This window comes from Mandrillus leucophaeus, unplaced genomic scaffold (assembly GCF_000951045.1).
Source record: "Mandrillus leucophaeus isolate KB7577 unplaced genomic scaffold, Mleu.le_1.0 Scaffold884, whole genome shotgun sequence".
NCBI lineage: Eukaryota > Metazoa > Chordata > Mammalia > Primates > Cercopithecidae > Mandrillus > Mandrillus leucophaeus.
Window position 1 is genome coordinate 355,608 of NW_012109630.1, and position 27,161 is coordinate 382,768.

At 37.3% G+C, this 27,161-nt stretch overlaps 1 protein-coding gene across 1 annotated transcript in view; it reads right to left on the minus strand.

The window, feature by feature from the left end:
• DPYD (dihydropyrimidine dehydrogenase) overlaps nucleotides 1-27,161 on the minus strand; it is a 903,050-nt gene that overhangs the window by 291,593 nt on the left and 584,296 nt on the right. The window contains exons 15-16 of the mRNA XM_011969334.1: nucleotides 22,434-22,502; nucleotides 13,671-13,754 (exon numbers count right to left, since the gene is read on the minus strand). Coding sequence (XP_011824724.1) covers nucleotides 13,671-13,754; nucleotides 22,434-22,502 — 153 coding nt within the window. The remainder of the gene's footprint in view (nucleotides 1-13,670; nucleotides 13,755-22,433; nucleotides 22,503-27,161) is intronic.

Below are 27,161 nucleotides of genomic sequence, written 5' to 3' on the forward strand. Positions count from 1 at the left end.
AAGCAAATGCTGAGAGATTTTGTCACCAGCAGGCCTGTCTTACAAGAGCTCCTGAACGAAGCACTAAACATGGAAAGGAACAACTGGTACCAGCCACTGCAAAAACATGCCAAATTGTAAAGACCATCAATGCTTGGAAGAAACTGCAACTAATGGGCAAAATAACCAGCTAACACCATAATGACAAGATCACATTCACACATAACAATACTAACTTTAAATGTAAATAGGCTAAATGTTCCAATTAAAAGACACAGACTGGCAAATTGAACAAAAATTCAAGACCCATCAGTGTGCTGTACTAAGGAGATCCATCTCACGTGCAAAGAAACACATAGGCTCAAAATAAAGGAATGGAGGAAGATCTACCAAGCAAATGGAAAGCAAAAAAGAAAGCAGGGGTTGCAATCCTAGTCTCTGACAAAACAGACTTTAAATCAACAAAGATCAAAAGAGACAAAAAGACCATTACATGATGGTAAAGGGATCAATTCAACAAGAAGAGCTAACTATCCTAAATATATATGCACCCAATACAGGAGCACCCAGATTCATAAAGCAAGTCTTCAGAAACCTACAGAGACTTAGACTCCCACACAATAATAATGGGAGATTTTAGCACCCCATTGTCAATATTAGACAGATCAATGAAACAGAAAATTAACAAGGATATCCAGGACTTGAACTCAGCTCTGCACCAAGTAGACCTAATAGAATCTACAGAAATCTCCACCCCAAATCAACAGAATATACATTCTTCTCAGTACCACATCACACTTATTCCAAAACTGACTACATAGTTGGAAGCAAAGCACTCCTCAGCAAATGTACAAGAACAGAAATCACAACAAACTGTCTCTCAGACCAGAGAGAAATTAAATTAGAACTCAGGATTAAGAAACTCACTCAAAATTGCACAACTACATGGAAACTGAACAACCTGCTCCTGAATGACTACTGGGTACATAATGAAATTAAGGCAGAAATAAAGGTGTTCTTTGAAACCAATGAGAACAAAGACACGACGTACCAGAATGTCTGGGACACATTTAAAGCAGTGTGTTGAGGGAAATTTATAGCACTAAATGCCCACAAGAGAAAGCAGGAAAGATCTAAAATCGACACCCTAACATCACAATTAAAAGAACTAGAGGAACAAGAGCAAACAAATTCAAAAGCTATCAGAAGGCAAGAAATAACTAAGATCAGAGCAGAACCGAAGGAGATAGAGACATAAAAAAACCTTCAAAAAATCAATGAATCCAGGATCTGGGTTTTTGAAAAGATCAACAAAATGGATGGACTGCTAGCAAGACTAACAAAGAAGAAAAGAGAGAAGAATCAAATAGACGCAATAAAAAATGATAAAGGGAATATCACCACCGATCCCAGAGAAATACAAACTACCATCCGAGAATACTATAAACATCTCTATGCAAATAAACTAGAAAATCTAGAAGAAATGGATAAATTTCTGGACACATACACCCTCCCAAGATTAAACCAGGAAGAAGTTCAATCCCTGAATAGACCAATAACATGCTCTGAAATTCAGGCAATAATTAATAGCCTACTACCAAAAAAAGTCCAGGATCAGATGGATTCTACCAGAGGTACAAAGAGGAGTGGTACTTCTGAAACTATTCCAATCAATAGAAAATGAGGGAAACCTCCCTAACTCATCTTATGAGGCCAACATTATCCTGATACCAAAGCCTGGCAGAGACACAACAAAAAAAGAGAATTTTAGACCAATATCCCTGATGAACATCGATGTGAAAATCCTCAATAAAATACTGGCAAAGCAAATCCAGCATCACATCAAAAAGCTTATCCACCACGATCAAGTCAGCTTCATCCCTGGGATGCAAGGCTGGTTCAACACACACAAATCAATAAGCATAATCCATCACATAAACAGAACCAATGACAAAAACCACATGATTACCTCAATAGATGCAGAAAAGGCCTTTGACAAACCTTCATGCTAAAAACTCTCAATAAATTAGGTATTGATGGAACGTATCTCAAAATAATAAAAGCTATTTATGATAAACCCACAGCCAATATCATACTGAATGGGCAAAAACCGGAAGCATTTCCTTTGAAAACTGGCACAAGACAGGGATGCCCTCTCTCACCACTCCTATTCAACATAGTGTTGGAAGTTCTGGCCAGGGCAATCAGGCAAAAGAAAGAAATAAACGGTATTCAATTAGGAAAAGAGGAAGTCAAATTGTCCCTGTTTGCAGATGACACGATTGTATATTTAGAAAACCCCATCGTCTCAGCCCAAAATCTCCTTAAGCTGATAAGCAACCTCAGTAAAGTCTAAGGATACAAAATTAATGTGCAAAAATCACAAGCATTCCTATACACCAATAACAGACACAGAGCCAAATCATGAGTGAACTCCCATTCACAACTGCTACAAAGACAATAAAATACCTAGGAATCCAACTTCCAAGGGATGTGAAGGACCTCTTCAGGGAGAACTACAAACCACTGCTCAACGAAATAAAAGAGGAAACAAACAAATGGAAAAACATTCCATGCTCATGGATAGAAAGAATCAATATTGTGAAAATGGACATACTGCCCAAGGTAATTTATAGATTTAATGCCATCCCCATCAAGCTACCAATGACTTTCTTCACAGAATTGGAAAATCTACTTTAAATTTCTTTTGGAACCAAAAAAGAGCCCACATAGCCAAGACAATCCTAAGCAAAAAGAACAAAGCTGGAGGCATCATGCTACCTGACTTCAAACTACATTATAAGGTTACAGTAACCAAAACAGCATGATACTGGTACCATAAAAGATATATAAATGGTGCTGGGAAAACTGGCTAGCCATATGTGGAAAGCTTAAACTGTATCCCTTCCTTACACCTTATACAAAAATTAATTCAAGATGGATTAAAGACGTAAATGTTAGATCTAAAATCATAAAAACCCTAGAAGAAAACCTATACATTACCATTCAGGACATAGGGATGATCAAGGACTTCATGACTAAAACACCAAAAGCAATGGCAACAAAAGGCAAAATAGACAAATGGGATCTAATTAAACTAAAGAGCTTCTGCACAGCAAAAGAAACAGGCAGTCTACAGAATGGGAGAAAATTTTTGCAATCTACCCATCTGACAAAGGGTTAATTCCAGAATCTACAAAACTTAAACAAATTTACAATATAAAAACAACCACATCAATAAGCTGGCAAAGGATATGAACAGATACTTCTCAAAAGAAGACATTTATGCAGCCACAGACACATGAAAAAATGCTAATCATCACTGGTCATCAGAGAAATGTAAGTCAAAACCACAATGAGATACCATCTCACGCCAGTTAGAATGGTCATCATTAAAAAGACAGGAAACAACAGATGCTGGAGAGGATGTGGAGGAATAGGAACGCTTTTACACTGTTGGTGGGAGTGTAAACTAGTTCAATCATTGTGGAAGACAGTGTGGCAATTTGTCAAGAATCTAGAACTAGAAATATCATTTGACCCAGTGATCCCATTACTGGGTATATACCCAAAGGATTATAAATCATGCTGCTATAAAGACACATGCATATGTATGTTTATTGTGGCACTACTCACAATAGCAAAAACTTGCAACCAATCCAAAGGTCCATCAATTATAGACTGGATTAAGAAAATGTGGCACATATACACTGTGGAATACTATGCAGCCATAAAAAATGATGTGTTCATGTCCTTTGAGGGACATGGATGAAACTGGAAACCATAATACTGAGCAAACTATCACAAGGAAAGAAAACCAAACACCGCATGTTCTTACTCATAGGTGGGAAGTGAACAATCAGAATACTTGAACACAGGGCGGGGAACATCACGCCCCAGGGCCTGTTGTGGGGTGGGGGGCAGGAGGAGGGATAGCATTAGAGAAATACCTAATGTAAATGACGAGTTAATGGGTGCAGCACACCAACATGGCACATGTATACCTATGTAACAAACCTGCCCACTGTGCACATGTACCCTAGAACTTAAATTATAAAAAAAAAAAAGATAATGACCTCTAGTTCCATCCATGTTGCTACAAAAGACATGATTTCATTCTTTTTATGGCTGAGTAGTATTCCATGATAGCTTTATCTATATCTATATAGATATTAAAAGAGAAGAGATACTATTATCCCTTCATATATCAATTTCTTCCATGTTACCCAAAACACAATTACAGAAAAAACAGGAGTGGCAAGTCTGCCATGTTGTTTACGGTTTTGGTGTGGTCAAGGAAAGAAAAAAAGTTGCCAAAGGAAAATTGCAACAAAGTTTTCCATTCACTTAATAGAAGGTTAGACATTTTACAAATAAGAGAAGAAAGCTGCATGTTCTTTTCTGATGAATCATGAACACATACTAAGGTTAATGGAATTTGCAACTTATCTATGAGGACTTTCAAATCTGAATAGACCCAGTAGCAACAAACAGGGAGAAACGGGCAAAAACTAAGGCAATCAACCCTAGAAAAAATAAATAACAAATAACATGAGGAAAGAGTCAAAGATGTTTAAGACATCTCAAAGGGAGTAAAATTGTAATTCATGCTTTAAATTGATTTCTCCTTAAAGATAACTTTTTTTGTAGCGTACGTATATTCACTAAGCATAATGATACTTAAATTGGTTTTTGGTGAGAGAACAAAAACAAAGTTAGCTATAAAACAAAATTGTCAATAAGATCTCTGCGATATAAATAATGTCAAGAGAGACACCACGTTTGTATGAAATCTGTGATTATCAATAAGCATCACCTCATGTTTGTCTGGGGGGTTGTAATAGTTCTCAGAGAATAGGGCTTCCCCAACGATCATGACAAAAGCCACAGAACCTTCAGTGCTCAGCCAATACTCTTAAGTTGTAAAATGCCATCATTTTAATACATTTATTTTCCTTGACTTACCTTATCTCCTTCTCTAGTCAGGCAAATCCACACGCCTCCTTCCTGACAGCTCACCCATCCCAGTTGGAAACCTTAAACTGATTGCACCATAAAAGACTGACTCTACCTCAGCAGGAAGTGTGTACAAATTTCTCTCTGAGGTAGAAGTACCTTAATTTTAAGGTCGTTGTGAAGGTGGTGCCTCTGATGACTTCGTTTAATTTGTCTTATCCCTTATCTTCTCTCTTGCCTTATCTTGAACTCTGTTGCCTCTACTCTCAGCTGCTGAGTGCTTACCAGTTTTCTGGTTCAATGTTGCTTTTTAGCCTGATACGCTGCAGCCTCCTTTACTCTCGAGTCTTTTGTGGCTTCTAATACATGATTCGGTCTTGTCCACCAGTTCTTCCAATATTCTAGGCTCGTTGGATCACATAACTAGACCCTCCCTTTTGCTGCCAATATTCATTTCTTTTGACTCTGCCCTGACAATCTCTATTATTATTCTGTGACATTACATTACTTGAACTCTTTATGAAATCATGAACTAAGACCATAGCCTCTCCTCCATCTCGCCTCTGTCTCTGTCTCTCTTTATGACATTTTTAGTTCATCCTTATGCTATAGTTAACAAATATGTAGAGAATTCTGCTATATTTCTCAAACTCACTGTGATATGAACAAATATTTGAGGGTGATTTTTTAAAAACTTAAAAAAGTACTTTTGCTGCTTATTTCTGGAATAAAACAAATGATGAGAACAATAGAAACCAAAATAAGTTAAAAAATACATAGTTAGCTGTTTTTCCTGTAACATTCACTGTAACATTTCCTGTAACATTCAGGCTGGAGTGCAGCTGTGTGATCTCAGTTCACCGCAACCTCTGCCTCCCAGGCTCAAGTGATCCTCCCGCCTCAGCCCCCCAAGTAGCTGGAACCACAAGTGCACACCACCACATCCAGCTATTTTTTGGGTGTGTGTGTCCAGCAGACACAGGGTTTCGCCGTGTTGCCCAGGCTGGTCTCAAACTCCTTAGCTCAAGCAATCTTCCTGCCTCAGCCTCCCAAAGTGCTGGAATACAGGCATGAGCTACCATGCCTGGCCTATATATAATGTTTTTTTACTGCCACATAATGGTTGGGCTACACAGAAACAACAATATTTCCTGATCTAGAACTGATAATTCAGTTAGATTTAAACAGTGTTGCTTTTGACTACAAAAATTATAATTTCTTAAAAGAAGCAAACATTTTTATATCATTACAAACATTAATAGCTATAATTGAAAAACGCATAGAAAACCAGCTGTAGGCAAAATATTGACAGTTATATAAATGTCTCTTACAGATCTCCTGTAGTTTATCTACTTATGTAAGCACCCATGTCTATTCAAATGGCTGAAAATTAAAATCAAATAAAAAGTTGGGCAACATAATATAGTACAAAGCAAATATTTCTTTTTTATTAGAGATAGTTTTTTCTCATAAACAAATTGATAATTTATTTTAAAGAACTTCAAAAATTATAATGGTATGAGGAAAATAAAATAGGATGAATCCACTATATATGGCTAATATCAGATTTTAGTCACTTTTGCAGAAGCTTATATCACGCAGTCATTTCTCATGTTTCTTCACAGAACTATGTTATTTCATGGTGCAATGATTTTCAAACCTATAAAAGTGATGTCTCAGGGGATCATCCCACTGAGGCCAACCTCGTCTATCCCATACTTATCCAGCCAAATCATAGACCTAGAATTCCAACTCTCTAGCCCAAACCTACATGTGTCCATGCTGATTACGGCATAAAGTAAACATCACATTCAGGATAATTCTCCACATACATAGCTCATAGAGGCTGAAGCCACAAGGAATGAGAGGAATCAAGAACCTGCAGAGGATGTCTCAGGGGCACATACCTAAGCAGTATGAAAAAGCGAACGGAACTCAGCAGTGATCCTCATCTTAGATTCCCCATGAGAAGCCAGGGAAGTTACTGTGGCTTCAGTTTGTTGTATTTTACAAGTGCTGGGGCTCCCACATTCTTTTCTCTAACCTTTGGGATTTCTTATGCTCCCGAACTCCTGAGTTTCAACTCTGGGAAATATGGAAAATACTATGACTTCTCAGCTGTTTGGCTTTAAAAGAGTGTCTTCATATGGTCCCCTCCACAGACATCTATAGGGGTCTGATCCAAGCAGGGCTGTGGTCATTGCTCCCTGGACACTGCATTGCATATGAGCTAGAGGGTCTGTTAACCCAGCTGCTGAAGGAAGACTTTATTTCCCAGGGGACATTCTAGCACATCTGGGGCACTGCGGTCCTCACACTTGGTTTGGATTCTCTTCCTGATGACAGACGTCTGCTTTCTGGCAAGGGTAAGGGTAATAATCTGCGGTTAATGTCTAATGAAAAAATGTTGGCATGTTGAAACAGAAACAAAGCCTCTCTCTCTTTTTTAAAAAATAAACATACAGTTTTGTGCAAATTAAGTTTGAACACAGAACAGATCATGAAGGAATTATTAAAGTATTGCTCTGGGTGGTATTTGGAGCAATAATCTTTAAAACTCAATTTTAAGGTTTATCACTCTTAAACCTTTTATTCTGGCTTAGCTAAATCATCATGAAAGCAGGACTTCATATGTCTCTCTGATGACAAAACTAATGTTTGGACTGTTTGAGTTGAACATTCTAATATTTAAAAATTCTATGCATAGAACTGAACAATATGATTAAATGCAGGAAGGGGAATGTGAGTTGGCAAGATATAACAGATGATAACAGTGTTATTGCCATCTTTGATCAGGTCCTTACTCTGCCTGTAAAGCTACAGTAGTCTTCTCTCTGATTATACTATCATTTTTGAACTTTCTATCCAAAGAAATCATTACTAAATTAGTGTACACTAAATAGTTGTGCACTTTTTAGCAATTATACCTGCAATGAAGGTATTCAAACCACTGAACAATTGGGATCCATCGAGGGCTAGGGAAATAACATCTTTGTAGCCTCTTGGAACTGCTGGGTAAAGAAATCAAATTCTTTGACAGTGATTCAAACTCTAGGTCACTACAGATTCAGATGTGAGTATGCATTGGGTTTCTACCTTTAAACCCTTTCATATATATTATTCTTCCTTCCTCATGGAAAGTTTGGTTGACTGATAATATACAACCAGCCCATGAATTAGAATGTCATTTGAAATAGAATTAGAGAGGTGATTTCCATTTGGATAATTTCAGCTGAGAAGGTATAAACTCCAAGCAGAAGGAGTAATAACTGTATGCAAAAAGTTATAGTAGGGAGTAGCCAGGGTAGTGCACTGACTTTTCCTTGCTTGACCAGAAACTTTGATACACCAAAATAACACAGTTGGGAATACTAGACAGAGCACCAGACAGGGGTCAGTAACAAAGGCACTAAAGCTGTGGGACTTGCTAGTTGGTTACCTTAGGCTAAGGCAGATCAGGCACTTTTCTGGTCCTTCATTCCTATCCTATATATAAGGGAGATGAATTGGAAAATCTTTAAGGTTCTTCTCAGTCACAAAATTCTGTGCTTTACTACACCACATCATCAACTCAAGGAAAAGAAGTAGGCAGCTTTAGGTTTTCTGATGGTAGCAAAAAGAAAATCGTTCCAAGAGGATTATATGACTTGTATCGAGAAGTCCTGTGGAGCATGCTGCGTCTTGCTCTTCTTTATTGCCACATGGAAGATAAAACAGGAAGGCAACGCCTCTTACCACATATCTCACTCCACTTACAACTCCTGGGCAACTATTTTTCTTTTGATAGCTGAAGGTAGGTCTAAGAATTAAAGGTACTGCTGGCCAAAGAAGGCAGCCCAAAGACAACAATGTCAGGAACTCAGAGGTTCAGTAAAACTCCTGGGGAAGGTTGGTCTTGATATGTAAAGGTGAATCAGAAAGAAATATACCGGTCAAATTCACATTTGAGAATGAACACATGTTCTTAGTCAAATGTTTGCTACTATTTACATGTACCAGAAACAGTGTCAGAGGAGCCTAATTAAGGTCTACCTTCTTATTGTTGCATGACAGTGCAGGCCAGGGAAGACCATATCTTGTCATTATTTTAACAGAAATAATAGGATTTTTTTGTGCCACCTATTGTTGGCAATAATTTTAAAAACACAACAACACAAAGGCCTACTCGAGGTCTATTCAGTACTAGCCTGAACTGGGTAAGAAGGTTCTGCAGGATGGAAGTAAAAAATCTAATGTAATTTTAGTAGACCAAAAGAGGGTTAGTACTCAATGTGATAAGAACACGTAGCATGTAGGAAAAGGGGAAGACCTCAAAAAGGTGTCATTTTGGCTGAATTTTATAGAATTGGTTACAATACAATTACATCTATTAAGTAATATGCTGTTACAGAAAATGGATTTATATAAGTTGCATGTAGACAACTTTAAATCTGAATGCTAAGACACCAGAGAAGCACCTTTAGTCGCAGGAGACAGAACCTAAACAGTGGATTCACGTTTGCTTGTAGTTTCATATATTTAGAGAAATGAAATTTAATTATAAACAAACTTTAGAGCTTATGCAATCCTGCACTTAATTTTCAGTTAATAATACTGATACTTAACATTGATATTGGAATACCTACTTATTAGGAACAACTGCCCTTTATTCAGGCTACTATCAAATCAAAGTACGGGTCTGGAAGCCACTGACCAGATCTTTGACCTGGGAAACTCGAGGGCCTCTGCTTTGGGAAAAATGGAATAAAAACTCATCCGGCTTCAGAGGGTTGTTGGGAGGGAATGGAAGAAGAGTTGTATTTTATTTTTCATGCTGTAATACAACTTTGACTCTTTGGAATGAACACAACCAAAACTGAATGATATTTTCACCTTTGCTTGAGCCTCAGGGTTATTGACACCATTAACTAAAATGGAAGTGCAGCCTCTAGTATAAAAGACCAACGGTTCTATCCTAGCCACTTTAAGTACAAGATGTGTACTTAACCAATCATAGCCTTTTTGAGCAACTGCTGCTTAGATTCTCATTCGTCAAAGTAAAATATACCAAAAAGCGGGGAGCATTAGTTAGGGTAAGCATTAGTAAAAACAAGAATCACAAGTAAAATACTGCCTTAATGCAGGCTAAGGCAATGTTAGTGTTTTTAAAAACAGCAACATATTTTCTTAATCCAGTCTATCATTGATGGGCATTTGGGTTGGTTCCAAATCTTTGCTATTGTAAATAGTGCTGAAATAAACTTATGTGTGCATGTGTCTTTACAGTAAAATGATTTATAATCCTTTAGGTATATACCCAGTACTGAGATTGTTGGGTCAAATGGTATTTCTGGTTCTAGATCCTTGAGGAATCGCCACACTGTCTTCCACAATATATACCATGGCATACTGTGCAGCCATTAAAAAATCAAGTTTATGTGCTTTGCAGGGACATGGATGAAGCTGGAAGCCATCATTCTCAGCAAACTAACACAGGAACAGAAAACCAAACACCACATGTTCCAACTCATAAATGGGAGTTGAACAATGAGAACACATGGACACAGGGAGGGAAACATCACACACCAGGGCCTGCTGGGGGGTGGGGGGCCAGCGGGGTGAGAGCATTAGAACAAATACCTAAGGCATGAGGGGCTTAAAACCTAGATGATGGGTTGATAGGAGCAGCAAACCACCATGGCACATGTATACCTATGTAACAAACCTGCACGTTCAGCTCATGTATCCCAGAACTTATTTTTTTTTTTAAAAAGAGCAACATAATAGGCGTTTGTTTATTTCTTTAGTTGTTTTTGTTTTAATAATGCTCTTTAAAGGTAGTTTAAAAATAACAGTAGCCTGCTATTTTTAATGTTAACATTATCAGAATATTAAAGCTTAAAGGGGATTTCAAGATCATTTAGTTCAAATCCCGTATTTTAGAGATGGATACTTATCCTTCAGGAGAGCAAGTGGCTTGATCAAGGTGACACATGGCTGATGGAATGAATACATGAGACTACTTTTAAACACTCAGCCATGCTGAAGTGTTTTAAGATTTGATATGAAGCTTTGACTTGAAGGAATATACAATGCAATTTCCCAAGGTCAGCTTGAGATTCTGTTTCTATAAATTTCATAAATAAACATGGAACCTATAATGTTGTAGAGTATGGATTATGGCCTTCCCTCTTCATAAATTTCATGATTTTTAGTCACTTATTTTACATATATAGGTATATATATGAGCCTATATATATGTGTATATATATCAGTGTTAGATCTATATAATGTTGATTACACACAGGCAAATTAGGTGCAAAGGCAGCATTTTTCACTCATTAAATATTTGTGAGAAAATATTTGAGATAAAGGAGAACAAAATCAGGTATTTAGAGAGGAAAATGTACTGAACAAGAACGTGTCTCTGGCAGATAAATATTTTAGCCATGGAACCAATAGCATGTCTAATTCCTGAAGCAAATATTGATTAGGCTCTGACCATGCATGCAGCTCTGTGCTTAGCACATAGTAAGTTTTCAACAGATGAAATGCAAGACCACATAGCAATGGGGAAGAGGGACTAGAATGACTCTTCAGTCCCCCACCACTGAGTATAAATTCTCCATCCCACCAATTGGCAAGTGTTCAAGACTCTGGAACTTAGGGAGGTAAAAGGAGAAGCAATGGGAACAGAAGGCAGAGAAGGGGTAAAAGGAACTAGAGGAAAAGGCGAATAAGCCCGAGTGTGTTAGTGCTCACTTCGGGAAGTCAGAGGCACAGGAAAGCATTTTTTAAAAAATGCACGAATATTCTAACTTCTCTTTATTTAAAATATGGAACATTCATGTGTCCTCAGGCAGAGAAATCATTTAAAATATGTTGGAACAAAAATGATTAAATTAGCTTTATTCTTCAATTATATAATGTACAAGAGAGTATCATTCAAAAGAAAATTTCTAAACTTGGCTGATAGGAAGAATTGGTTTCAGTTTTAGAGATTATAACTAATAAGTGAAATGGAAACGTTCCTAAATTTTCTTCAGCCAAGATATCATGGTTTTTGGAACATGTGTTTTCCAAGAGTTTTCAGAAAGCTTAATGATATCTCTGACTGCAAAGTTTTAGCATTTGGCATTCTCATTCAGCCAAAGGCTGTGCAAAACTTTATGTGGCTAAATAACTCTCTAGAAAGGATACACCTAAGACACTTAAAGGCTGAGTAAATTCAGATGTGCTCATATAGCAAAAGTCTACTCCAAAAAATAAACTCAGGTGGGACTAGGGTAACATTTTCAAAATAATGGTCATATTTGTGGCAAGAGAGAAATATTGAATTGCATTCTCCCCTAACAAAGCAATCAATAGATTTAAAACCTCCATAGCTGTTTCTATCCATGTAACTAAAAAATATTTCAGTTCTGAGATTCAGAGACTGTGAAACGAGTGGAGGGACAATCTTGACTTGAGATGGGAAAAGAATACTAACTCAGCCCCCATTCCAGGTGTCCTTAAAGGAATCCTTCTCATTGTAATCACATTACCCATCTTAACATGCTAATATCTAACCATGTGACTCATAAAAGTCATGATTCGCTGTCATGATATTTTCCCCATACTGGGTAGTTCTGAGTCTTGGTTCTGTTACCATATATCATAGTTACTGATCTTCTGGGGAACCTGTTGTGAGCGGAACAGAGAATATACTTGAAAAATATTTGACTAGACCCTCCTTTCCTGTTGTTACGTAACAATAGTTTCTCCTTAAGTCACAAATCTATTCTGCATGTTAAATATTTACGAAGTACTTTAAAATTCTTCATGACTGCTAATACAAAGATAGCAATCTATGTTCATTTGAATAAGCAGAAATGTTTGTCCTCCCAAATTAAGGGCCTCTGAGTTTAATTCAAATCAATTTGATGACTAGAGAGAGAAAAAAAAAAAAAAGCTGGGCATCTACTAAGTACAAGGCCCTGCGCCAGACATGGAGATAGAAGTAAACTTTCCAAGACTAGACAATCTGTCAGAAATTACTACATTTCATACTATTTAATTCACACCATTTCCTTCTGGGCTTGAAAGCTAAATTATGAGATGCAAAATACTCACCTTTTTAGCATTAAGTTTTTACAGTGCTCCTTAACATCCAACATTGTAACTAGTTACATAAAGATGCAGTGTTTTCTATATATTAACATATTATTTCACATTGTGTTCATTAGGCTTTTGAAAGTATTTTAGTATGAAGGTTCCATTTATTGTATCCAAAATAAAAATAGCATCAAAGTCTTTTTGCAACTCCCCAAACACAGTTAGTGAATAATGATCATATGCTAAAAAATGTAAAATGCAATTTGTGCTGTGCCCCATTTACTACAAAATCACTACGAACAATGCATTTTGTACAGTATATTGCTCCAGGGAAACTGGATCAGCATCAGGAATGAATAAAGAACACTGCATTTGAAATCAGCTAATTCTGCTTCAGCGCTTTTAAAAACTATTTGTTATGATATTACTTCCTGTCAAGCACATAATGTGATATTTTCCTCAATAAAACTAAACAGTTGCTATAATTTCAGCTTCCCTCATTTTCCACTTTTTAAGCACTAAATATTTAAACAATGCAGACCTGGAAGTCTCTAGCCAGTCATCTGATCCATGCATCTCCTTGCCTAAGGTATAGTAACTATCCATACAGGGGCCTATTATGTCACACTGACATACTTAGTGGCAGCTGTCAAGGTCCTTACCTGCCCACAGGCCAAGCCCATTCCTCTTTCTCCCATGCCATGTGGACACGATAAATTTAACTCCAGGGCATCTGCTCCAGAATCCTTTAAACAAGAAAGGAAAATGAAAGAAAAGGCAAAGCTTTATTTATATACCAATAAGTTTTCACCATTGATAACAAAAGTCACATTTGTCAAGTGTTAACTATTCTGTTTTCTGTATCACAGCTATCTTGTGAGGTATATTCTAACTCTCTCAAATTAAGGTCTATATAACAACCACCACCACAACAACAATCACACACCAAATATTTACTGAGTGCTTATAAGGGGCCACTCACTGCTCTATATGCTTTATGTTTGTTACCTCTAATTCTCATAATCTTTGTATTATTATGATACCAATTTTACAGGCAACTGAACTGAAGCATAGGGAGGTTAAATGACAAGCTTGGTTATTAGGTGACACAGTAGAGATTGTAACTCAGATCTGTTTGATATCACATTTATTCTTTCCTAAACAGCTTCTATTTTTATGGACACAAATCTTACTAATTTTGAATAATTGACGCTCGGAGTAGGCATACAAAGAAAAATGTAGTGGGCTAGCTAGAATGAATAAACAAAATGTAAAATGTTTTTAACTGAAAATCAACATCATATTTTAAAATAGTTTATCTAAGAAATAGGAAGTATTGATAGTTTTGTCTTAGTAGTAATAGGAATCCTTCTTGTTTAAATCATTAATTCCTTAGTATACAAATAGATCTTATATAAATGAACAACATAATTCATTCTAAGTATTCTTAGAATATTTTGAGAATCTTAGAATGTGTGGGAAGTCTTCTGTAAAGAACTTGAAGAATAAACAAAACACTTTTAGAAGTTATTACAGGCTGGGCATGGTGGTTCACGCCTGTAATCCCCAGCACTTTGGGAGGCCGAGGCAGGCGGATCATGAGGTCAGGAGATCGAGACCATCATGGCGAACACCCGTCTCTACTAAAAATACAAAAATTAGCTGGGTGTGGTGGCGGGCACCTGTAGTCCCAGCTACTCGGGAGGCTGAGTCAGGAGAATGGCGTGAACCCGGGGGGTGGAGCTTGCAGTGAGCCGAGATCGCGCCACCGCACTCCAGCCTGGGACACAGAGCAAGACTCCGTCTCAAAAAAAAAAAAAAAAAAAATGGTTATTATAGTGGCCGGGTGCAGTAGGTCACATCTATAATCTTAGCACTTTGGGAGGCCCAGGTGGGAGGACTGCCTGAGCTTAGAATTTTAAGACCAGCGGGGCAACACAGTGAAACCCCATCTCTACCAAAATACAAAAGATTAGCTGGGTGTGGCGGTCTGCCTGTAATCCCAGCTACTTGGGAGGTTGAGGCAGGAGAATCGCTTGAACCTGGGAGGCAGAGGTAGCAGTGAGCTGAGATCAGGCACTGCACTCCAGCCTGGGCAATGGAGCAAGACTCCATTTCCAAAAAAAAAAAAAAACCAAAAAACTAGCTGATTCAAATTTTATATTCTTTTAGCTAACTTCTATAATTTTTTCCAGTGCCATGGTTTATTTTTCAGTAAGGCCAACTAGAAGCTTGAACTGGTTACAACAGTATTTTAACAGGTTTATCACATGCAAAGGCTTAAAAAATAGTTCACTACTTTCTACGTACACTAGACCTTTCTTTAGGGCAACAGTTGTTTCTTCTTTCTCTTTCCTTCCTAACTGTTTAAGATTTTAACCTATTTTTTCCTGCTCTATGAATGTTAAGTAGGACCTCAACAAACTTAGGAACTCCAGCTAGTCATTTCTCAGTTTATTTTCTTGCCTATCTTTATTCATTAGTGAGTCTGCTTTTTCTTCTGCACATTTGTTAAAGTCCATTTGATCATTGAGCCTGTTTTTTAACATGGTTTCATTATGGTTTTGCTTTCCTAATCCGATTTTAAAAGTCTTCATGTTATTTGAGAATTGCTGAAAACCATGCTACTCTTTCCTCGATGGTTTGGTAGTGAGCATGGATGAGCACAGCCTGCTGAACCCTAAGTTCAAATCTTATGCCTGTAGCTAAGGAATTGGGGATGATGTGTACAAGTCAGTCAACCTTCTTTGTCTCCAGCTGCTCAAGTGTCAACCGTGGATAATATGACCTGTCTCAAAACCATGCCATGCAGTAATTACCAGCTTAGCGAAAAGACTGTATAGTGCAAATATATGCATATAACATGTTTCTTATTATTTCCTGGTTACTTCAAATATTTCCTTTAGACTTCTCTATTTAACCGAAATGCAGCAATTAATAGCAAATCAATTCAACATCATTTTGGATTAAATAAGGCTTTGCAAGGTAATTGTATACATATTTACATTATGCATATTTCATTTCAAACTTACACCTAGCTACCATATTACATAATAATAGCTAACATTAATTCAGCATTTACAACATGCCAGACACTTTACTATATCCTTTGTATGTTTTATCTTACTTTATCCTCACAGCAACTCTAAGAGGTAGGATATATCATTATTTCTACTTTATAATTGATAAAAGTAAGACTTAAAGAGTTCAAGTGATTTATCCAACATCCCACAGCTTATAGCTGATAGTAGGGTCTTTAACCCAAGCATTTTGAGTCCAGGACCTGCATTTGTGCCCACTATTATAATTTACTACAAATCACTTATTTTATGGCTGGAGTTGTCATAGCATGTTACGAAAAACATAACAGCTCGATATCCTTATAGCTTCCAAGTTTGAAGCAAAAATTAAAACATTTTAAAATCATCTGTCCAATATAAAATGTTTTCAATGACTAATTATTATAATTTCCCCAACATTAGACACATATACAAATGCCCACTCACCAAACACACCTGGAAAGGCCTTTGAAATGTGCATCCAAGTCTCAAAAACAGACAATGCTGTTCAAGGTGACACTATGAGAACAGGAACATTCATGTGGCCTCTGCTTGAAAATTCCTGTCTCAGGATGCACACCACCTTAAAAGGCAGTTAATTCCATTTCCAAGCAACTCTAACCATTCAAAAAGCCTTAATTGCTGAATTAGCATGAAATGTTAAATTAACTGAAATTGGGCATGCATTCTGATTCTTGTTAGTCACAAGCTTTTTAGTTTAGTCACTTACCCAGAGTTGATTCTACCTCACCTAAATGGTTATAAAATGAAATAGCCTAGTGATGGCAGTGACATAGGAAATACACTGTTACTAATTTCCTACATTATCTATTTATCATCCACCTACATGCAGTAGAGTGTGTGTGTGTGTGTGTGTGTGTATAGATAGTGTGGACTCTGAGCCAAACTATGGGTTTGAATCCCACTTTTACTCCATCCTATCTGTGTGAACTTGAATACATTATTTCACTACTTTTGGCCTTAGTTTCCTCAAAAAAAAAAGAGGAAAACATCAAGTCAGTGATACGTTAGAACTCTAAAAAAAAAAAAAAATTAAAAATAAAAATATATTAAAAAAGTGGAACGAAGTCACAGAGTTGTTGTTATAAGGTATAAATAAATTTGATATTTGCACAGAAAAATTCTAGGGAGATGTATTTTTAAATGTTTCCAAGGCTAATACAGGAAATGAGAAGTGCCAAAAGAGAAAGTTTATTTTTTACAGTTTTAAGTCAACTGAAAAGAAAAATAAGAGCTTTAACATACATAAAAGCTTAAAGAGGAGTGATAAAAACTAAGTAAGTAAATGACTTCTGGAATATAGTAAATACTATAAAGGTGTACTCTATCTATCTAAATACTTTATCTGTCGATCTACCTACCTATCAATCATCTATCTATCTAAATACTTATTTATCCATCCAACAAGACCTCTGACTTGTCCTTCCTCTGCCTTGATATTAAAATGATTTAAGATAACTCATCTGGTCCTACATTGTCTATACCTAAGGAGGGAAAGGAAAACTACCCTGAGAAAATCTTGGAATATGGCAGTGGTATAATTTTTAAAATTCTCTGAACCACTTTATAAAAACACCCAGAGAAACTAAGGTGGCAAAACTACAAACTCCTGTGCAACATATACAACAAAATCAGGCACAAAGCACTTCTCCTCTCTTCTCCTTCTTTCCTTACCTCTTCCTTTCTTTCCCTTACCTTCCTGATCACTACAGCTCTGAAGTCATTGGTCAGGGCAAGGTAAGGCAGGTGAGCATGAGCATTTGAGGAGCAGCCATGAGGGCCCAGTGTGGGATGTCACAGCTTACGCAGAGCAGAGCCAGAAGGACGTCTACATGGCCAGTGGCATGGTGTGGTGTATCACAGCCCAAGTGGGAAGGGAAGACTTCCATGGGTGATAGGGGCTGGCAAAGGACATCAGAGCTCAAGTAGGGTGAGAACAGTGTACTGTAGTGGGGCATGAAAGGCACAATTATTGGATCCCTCTTAATTTCTTCCGTTAAATGAATACATGGGGTTAGATGTTGACTTTCTAAGTAGCAATGCTATCCTCTAGTCTCAACTATCCAAAACTGGAGTTAAAGTTCTCTGGGATCTTAAAACTCTCCGAGATAGACCTGGGACAGGTAAAGTACTCTTAGCTTGGGCCCCACTGGACATAAAGTCAGTTACTATCTCTCATCTCCAGCTGTGTGTCTATCTCCTGTGATTCCATTCTGTCCCGTTTACTGTCCCTGTTCAGAAACTTATATCCAACTGGTCCTACATATTTCTGTAATGTGCCTCTGTCTGATTTTTACCTCAAACTATTTGAGATTTCTAACTCTCACAGCTATTAAATTCATGACGTATTGCTGCCCAGATTCAGCTAAAAAAACTGATAGGAACCTGGCTTGTTAGTGTTTTATTTTGGCTCTGCTAGGAATAGTATGGGAACTTGGTTTTAGTGCCTGTGCCTTTCTGCTGGATCTTCCTTGTCTCTTCCTACCAAAGGTGGTCAGAACCTTGGCAATCCCTCATCAGGTACCTGACTTAAAATCATCATCATTGGATTTTAAACCCTTCAAGTTCATGGGTGCCAAATAAAATACCACTCTTCCCATTTATTCTGTAATGGCTTCCTTTTTGTTTGCCACATGGCAATACTCAAATTGTATACTTCTTTTTTACTTCATTCAACAAATATCTGCTGGTAGAGAAAGCCTTGTGCTTGGAATTGAGGATTAAGCAGTGAACCACACAGGGGTCTCGATCCCCATGGACATTATTTCACTATTTACATTACACAAATACATTATTTGTGTAATGCTTTCTAACAAGCAGGACAGAGGAACTATTAGTAATGACTAATGACACAATTGTTAATCACCATTTTATTATATGCTACAGAGGAAAAGCACAGACAGAGGTAGATCCAGATTTTGGGGAGCCTAATGCTTAAGTAATTTGGAAATCCCTCTTTAAGGAAAAAACGATAACCAAACATTGTAAACACAGAGTTAGGTACAGGGACTTGGAAATGGTCCATGCAAGTAAATGCCCTGAAGCTTAAGCTTCATTAACTATCTGGTCAACTGGCCTCTGAAGACAGGGGCTTAGAATATAGGACAGGGAGGTTTAACCTATGTGGTTGGAGGCTCAGGGTTGAGGAAGAGAGAACATTGCAGGCCAAGGGAACAGCAAACTTTCTGAGTTGGGAACATGTTGGAGGAGGAAAAGAAGGCAGCAGGATCTGGAATGCAGAAAACAGATCCACAGTGACACTGGAGAGAGGCAGGCAGGGGAAGGGCCAAGTAGCACTTAATGGTCAAGTCAAGGGTTCTGAAATTAGGAAAGATGGAAAGAATTTGGATTGGTTGAGAGCAAGATGATTAGTGGAGCTATTGCTGATAAACTTGGTAATGATGCATTTTGGACCACAGCCAATTATATGCTTCCTCAAATTTGATGGCACCACTTGTCACCCAGGAATTTTGCCGCTACTTCAAAGGGAAACCCGAGTCCCTGTTGCTATCTTCACATCTCCTACAGTAACTGTCCACTCTCACAGACTCCCTCCAGATGAGACTGGGTTGTGTCACAACCTCCACTGAGCCTGTCAAAGTGAGAGCTCCAGGAGCACCAGTGCCCACACCCGATCAGGAGGCTCTGGCCTTTCCTTTCAATTCTGGGTTTAGATGAAGCATCACACCCCACGCTAGGAAATCTAGCTTCCCTATGGAGTGAAATGGGACCGGTGAGAGACAGGAGACTGAAGGAGCCAGTAGACTCATTCCTTCCACTTCCTTTCCTAGAAAGTGATGAGACAATGGGTGATTCTATCATATTGTGAGATGATGTGCTATTCCTTGTCCCATATAACTGAGCAATTGGCTGCATTTCCTTGTGAAGTTGTGTCCAGCTCTGGAACACACCATATTGTGCTTGTTTTCCCTTCTCCCCATCTCATTTTTCTTTTCTCCTCAGTCTTACTGCTCTGAGATTGTATACTTCAATAAAGCTTTTTTCACATTAACTTTGACTCAGGCTCTATTTTCAAGGCTAATTACAAATTAAGAAAGAAATTGATTCAAGATGGACTATACTGGATTAAAGATCCATTGACAAGTGAATACTGTGAACCTTCAGCAATGGCTCAATTTGGCATATATCTGATTGCTCCCTATTGTTCATCTTTGCTTTGGCTGGTCAGGGACTTTATACATAGTAGGTGTTTCATAAATCTTCTTTTGCATAAATTTGGAGTATACTACCAAGGTTCCAGAAAAGCAAGAGAGCCTGTGGTCAGGTACGTGGACCAAGAAAGCTAACCAGATTCTAACAATGTTACTGATTTGACACAAGCAGTAGAAACTTCTTTATGGTGCTCAAAAACATGACAAAGTCAAGCCAGGTTGAAGAATATAGAAGACAACATGAAACGGGTATGCATTCTAAGGTTCTACTGCTCCATATGTGTCATTTCTGTTTCAGATAAAGTAGCAAAAAGCTGATAGCAGGTTTCCTCAGCTCTCTATTCTGTAATTCAAGAATTAATCAGCCATAAAGAGGGTTTTATAAACTTAAGATTTAGTACACATCATCACATCACATCATTAACTAAACTTAAAACAGTTGGCATGCAAGAGTGCTGGTGTGGTGTCTCTGATTTCTTACATCCCTATGTCACCACACCCAAAAGAAATGTACATGTTAGGTAGTACAGTAACTTTGACTTGAATATGTTTTTGTTGGTTTTGAAGATTTTAATGTCGATTTTTCCATTGTAAGGAAATCTGTTTTAACCTGTTTTGAAGCATATTCATAAAACCAAAACCAAATACTGATTCTATAAAATGTTATTGGGTGCCTACCATATGAACTGTGATGAAGTCATGCTGCTTAATATTACCCTCCTAGAAGCTGTGAAGGCCTGGGGGATACTTCCTTCATGTGATATCTCCTGGGCTAGTCCAGATTTAGGATTATAGTGAAGATTTTTATTTTTTAATTGATATTATCATACCTTCTTGTTATGCAGACTGCTCTCCTATGGGGAGATTTTGCAGACCGTTTTGACTGAACAAAAGGCATACCTTTTCCTCCCTTCTTTCTTTTTTCTTTCTTCCTTTCTTTTTATTTATGTTTTTGCTATAGAGTAATTAGAAGGTGATATTAAATAAAACTGAAATTAAAGAAACATATGAAATGTGAAAGATATCTTTAGGTTAGCCAGTTTGTTTATAATTAAAGGCTTTTGACTTATAAAAAGTAATCTTGCCTATTTAAAAATTAATGTCTAATATTGAAAAAAAATTTTGAAAAGTATTTTGTTCTTACAGAAAGGCAGAGAAGCAAGCGGCATGATAAAGCCATTCATCATAGTCAGCTTAAAATTGGCACAGCTCAGGCCAAGCACGGGCTCTGTGGAAGATTTCATGGTCAATTAGGTAAATACATGTATCAAATGAACCCAGCACGGAAGATCACGAGGCCAATTACTGATCATGTTTAATTTCACCCCTCTAAGTCCCAGAAGTAATTTTTTCCTTTCTCATTTTTAAAATACCCAAATAAAAGGTATAATCAACATTTTTGAACACTACAGATAGCTTTGCAGTATTTTATAATGTAGCCTCAATTAGCTCATCGGTATCGTTAGATTTAGTCTTCTATATTACTGAGAGGTTTTCAAGAAACCCCAGCTAAGACTCTCCAGACTATTTTCCATGACAGCATGATGGACATAAGTGTATAATTTTAAGTATGTATTTTTCTATTTGAAATACAAATTTGAGGCACATGGTTACTTGTTTGCATTTGTGCAGGATTCAATTTATATTATGGAAAACCTGCTGACTAGTGTTCCATTCAGGAGCATTCTGTCCCACGCTTTTATGCATGTCTGTATTCAAACTAGAATAGTATTAAATGAACCTTTTATACTTTAAATATTCAAGAGTTTTATATTCAAAATTTCTTCTCTTACTGTCAAACTAGTTTGCCTAAAGGCAAGGTAAGATCAAGTTAGACTCTCAAAGGTAGAATTAAATTTTATCATGGCATCCATCATAATATACAGTTTGCTTAACATGCAAATAAAGAGTGTATGGATTCAGAGAATAAAGGATTTTTAGGTAGTGAGTGAAATCCAAGGGACTGCTTTTATAGAATAAATTCCTTTTAAATTTACATTTCCATCATTTTAATGAAAACACAGGGTAAACAAATTATAATAAAAATGTTTTAAGTTACATTTTCAATTCAATTTTACTTCTACTGCATTATTTTTCATGGCAGCTCTTTATTTAAAACTAATAAAAATAGGAGAGAAGAAATGAAATAAATATATATGAAAGTAACCATTACCTCAGACTTTTTGGCAAGTTCCATCCAGTCATTTTTATTGTAACTGCACATGATGCTAGCAATCACAATCTTTAAAAAGACAAAGAGTATAAGTTCAAGTAGTTATGCAGTTGTACACAAAGATACATTAATATTTATATAAATTTATAATGGCACACTATATTATAAAATTAGTTTTCAAACTGTTAAAAAAATAAATCATTAGAAAACAGCAGGGTATGATAGCAAAACACAGGGTGACATTTGGGGCTTTGGAATTACATTAGGAGACTTTCTCATTTAGTATCTGTGAACACGAGGGCAAGTTACTTAACTTTTCTGATCCTCAGCATTCTCTTTTTCAAAATAGAAATGATATTACTGACTTTGCCATCCTCTGAAAGTAGCAATGTAAATACATGCATGTATCTGAAGGGATTGTCTAATTATACAACGCCGTTAAAATGCTGTTTGTAATTACTGGTCTAGTGAAAAGGTTTTAAGTGATGGAAAAGAAAAAAAATTAGTGTTTCTTTCAAACATAACTCATTATAGTATACATAATACCTTAAATATTCATAGTGCATTATAGTTTTAAATTTTATTACATATTATTTAACTACATTATTACCAAAATCCCATAATGGAGACTGTATAGAGTAGTAATTACTAGTGCCTCCTCTGAAACTAGGATGCCCAGGTTAGAACCCTGACACTGTCACTTACACGTGGCTCTGGTCAAAGTATTTAGTTTCCTGATTGGTAAAATATGAATAGTAGTGCCACTTATTAAGAAAAGTAATAACAGAAATTGGCCAGGCGTGGTGGCTCACACTTGTAATCCCAACCCTTTGGGAGGCAGAGGGGGGTGGATCACTTGAGGTCAGGAGTTCGAGATCTGGCCAACATTGTGAAACCCCATCTCTACTAAAAATACAAAAATTATCCAGGCATGGTGGCATGTGCCTGTATCCAGCTACTCAAGAGGCAGAGACAGGAGAATTGCTTGAACCAGGAGGTGGAGGTTGCAGTGAGCCAAGATCGCGCTGCCGCTACACTCCAGTCTGGGCAACAGAGCGAGACTCCATCTCAAAAAAGAAAAGAAAAGAGAAGTAATAACAGAAATTTAACAGAAATGGCTAAGACTTATATAGCTCTTACAGTGTGCTTGGCACTGTTTCAATGGTTTTTACTTTATTAACTTATTTAATCATTCCCAGTGTTGCTCTCCCCACTTTACAGATGAAGACGCCGAGGCAATGAGACCTGACAGTCATATAGGTGATAAGGAGCAGAGCTAGGACCCAGAGCCAGGCAGTGTGACTGACTGAGAGTCTGTGCTTTTAACCACTAGGTTTTGCTAGCCCAAAGCAAATACTTACATGTAAGTAATTATTTCCTATCATTATCATTTAAAGACTATGAAATTGAGGCTGGGTGCGGTGGCTCATGCCTATAATCCCAGCACTTTGGGAAGCAGAAGCAGGAAGATCGCTTGAGCCCAGGAATTCATTACCAGCCTGAGAAACATAGCAATACCTTGTCTCCACAAAAAAATAGAAAAATTAGCTGGGTGTGGTGACCTGACCCTGTAGTCCCAGCCACTCAGGAAGCTGAGATGGGAAGATCACTTGACTCCAGGTGTTCAAGGTTACAGGGAGCTATGATCGCGTTACTGCACTCCGGCCTGGGCAACAGAGCAAGATTCTATCTCTATAAAGTAAGAGATTGAGACACAAAGAGTTTGTGCCAAGCTTAAAGTTGCAGAGTCTAGTGTTAAGAATCCTCTAAAAGCCATTATGCTCTCACTTCATAGAGCTTTTTTATTTACGTTGAGAAAAATCCAAAGATATGCTGTAAAAGTCAGATAAATGATTTCATCAGGAGGATACAAAATTGTGACCATATTGGAGAGAGTTCTAAAAACCAGGGAGAGAAGTCTGTCTTTAAAGTTTTCCTTTTTTTTTCTTTCCGGATAGACTACAAACACCATGAAAGCTGGGGCTGCTCTGCATTAGTCATCATTTATCTACAGTAACTAGCATGGTATTTGGCACGTATCAAAGACTGAAAGAAAAAATGAATGAGGTCACCAGAGGTTTAGGAGCAAGGGGTTGCATTGTCAGCTTACCCTTTTAAGAAGATGAAGTAGAAATGGATATCATAAGTTAGAGAAGGGAAAAATAAACAATTGAAAACTGCTGGCGATGATATGAGTAAGAGTGAAGAGTGATTAGGGCTGATGAAGGTATCGGTCTTGGTGATGAAAAAATAATCAGATATTAAAACACACAGGACTAATCAACTAGAGAAGCAACTAAAAAGAAGGAAGCAAAAGATCTGAGAGTCTGAATCAAAGCCACTGAGAAATTCGCAGAACATTAGTCACATAAAGGTTAAACAACTTTCCGAAATATGGAAGCCAGGAGAAACAGCAATTTTGAATAGATTCCTTAGAGAGAGGAACAAAGAGAAGAAAGTAAAAGTAGATGATGGATAGAGAAAATTAAGCATGCCAAATTATTATTCATTGAGTTTAGGATTCAACTTTTTTCGTCTAGTGAAACTACAGCTTTTCAGAATTGGGGAGAAAAATGTAAGAATGCTTGTTCCATGGCCTTTTCTCTAGGGGCTAAAAGAAGTGAAAAGTCATACTCCAAGTTTCATTTGCAACCATAAAAGGGTCACCATGTAATTATGCAGTTTTAGTTAGAGATGCTTTCCACCCTTTCCAAGTGATCTAAGATCTTGCTCAGGGGTGCTACACCCTATTCTCCAGTTAGAAAAAAGATCAAGGAGAAATATCAAAGAGGGCACCAGATCTTCCAGGACTAGACCTAACACCTCTTGGTGTAGGCATCCCTTGCAAAACAAAGCAAAGCAAAGCAAAGCAAAACAAAACAAAACAGAAAGAGAGAGAGACATTAAGGACCTTATTTGAAATGAAAAATCAACTGGGATGATGCCTGGGGGCAGGTGACAGCATTCTATTGTCTTCAGTGGCCACAAGGCAGAGGTCAAGTAAAAAACAGTCTGTTAATCTAAGGATTTAGGGAATGAGCAGAGCCCTGAGGCTTGTTGCTAGAACTTCAAGGGCAGAGACAGTACAAAGATACAGACTGAAGAAAAACAAAAAAATTAGCTATTAGATACTAGTTACCCTGTGGTGAAACTGATAAGCAATAAGCATACATTTTTAGGAAATTTTTTTCTTAAAACAAAATAAAACAACCACCACCACAAAACCCCCCACCTCCTAGCATAACAAAATAATCCCCTAATTCACATTCCCATGCAACTATGAAGTGGCTGCTCAATCAGCACAGTCACAGCATGTGCACCCCTCTCTCCAGCTCCCCTCTCAGGGTTCCATGGAGGACAAGAAAAACCTTTCAGGTGGGCTGAATCTAGCCAGGCAGATGGGTTGACCAAAGAAATCCACACAAGGGAAGCAAGGTTTACCAGCCTTGACAGTAGGATATGATATGTGCTCTCAACTAGGGGCTAACACTGTTTCTCTCTTTTACATGGCAATTTTAATTTTAACAGAGCTATTTTTCACTTCAAATTTATATTGACTGTGCCAGGGTTAGTTAAGATAATTGTTCGCCCTGTAGGTTGCTGAGAATCATGAGGCACTACAATTGGGCTTGATGAAGAAAAATAAATATCATCCAGAGAGTTGTTCAGGATATTGAGAGAATCATGCCATCGAATGCTGGTGGGCAGCCTCTGACTGAGGAGGGGTGGCCACCGATGGGAGAGACATATTGTGGTAAGCGGAGGTTTCCATTGTATGCTCTGAGCAGCCAAGCACTATCCTGTTCTCCTTTCCCTATCCATTGAAAGCAGACTCTACCTTCTTGCCCCCCCAAAAGAGAAAGTATCCCCACTTGCACTCATCACAGGAATTGGGTACTCTGCTCCTATCAAAATCCTTCAGTGGAACTGGGAAAGCTAAAGATTTTTTTTTGTGTGTGTGTGAAGTTTGATTTTTTTTTGTGAAGTTTGATTTTTGTGTGTGTGTGTGTGTGTGAAGTTTGTTCACAGCTGCTGGTGATCACTGACTCCTCAACCACTTTCCCACCCCAAAGCTTACTACACTGGGAAAAAAAGCAGAGACAGTGGAAAGTACACAAATACACGAGATGGAAAGAGATCCCCTTTGCACCACTTTTAAGGCCAGATGGCTCACTAACATATCTGTGTATTTAAATTAATAAATACCACATTTTAGCTTAAGGAAATTCTATTTTTACATTCTTGCTTTATGATTTAAAAGTCTTGACAATTACTACATGCTAAGCTACAATTGTCATGTTTCAAAGCAATTTTTTAAATCAATTAAATTTCAGGAAAAAATAACTTCATATTTATTTTAGAAATGTGAAATGGTCTAAGGATTTTAAATATCCTTATCTAAAACCAGAGGATGGTTTGTGAAAATATGTGGTAGCATTCTATTTCTGAGAAATAAAGATGACCAAAAAGTAATTTTACTTTTTATTAAAAGAGATAGCAATTTTTCAGAGTCAGGCTGAAAGACATTAACGCTAAAAGGACACTGGACACAATTTAATATCTATTTGATGATTACAAGGCCCTTCAGTGTTTTGCTGTATTTTATTTTTAATCAAGCAGGAGGGAACAGATTTTTTTTTCCTATGAAAAAAACAGAATGATGGATATTTTATATCGTGAGACATCATGCAATGTTATTAGAAATAAATACCCAATGAAATATATTCT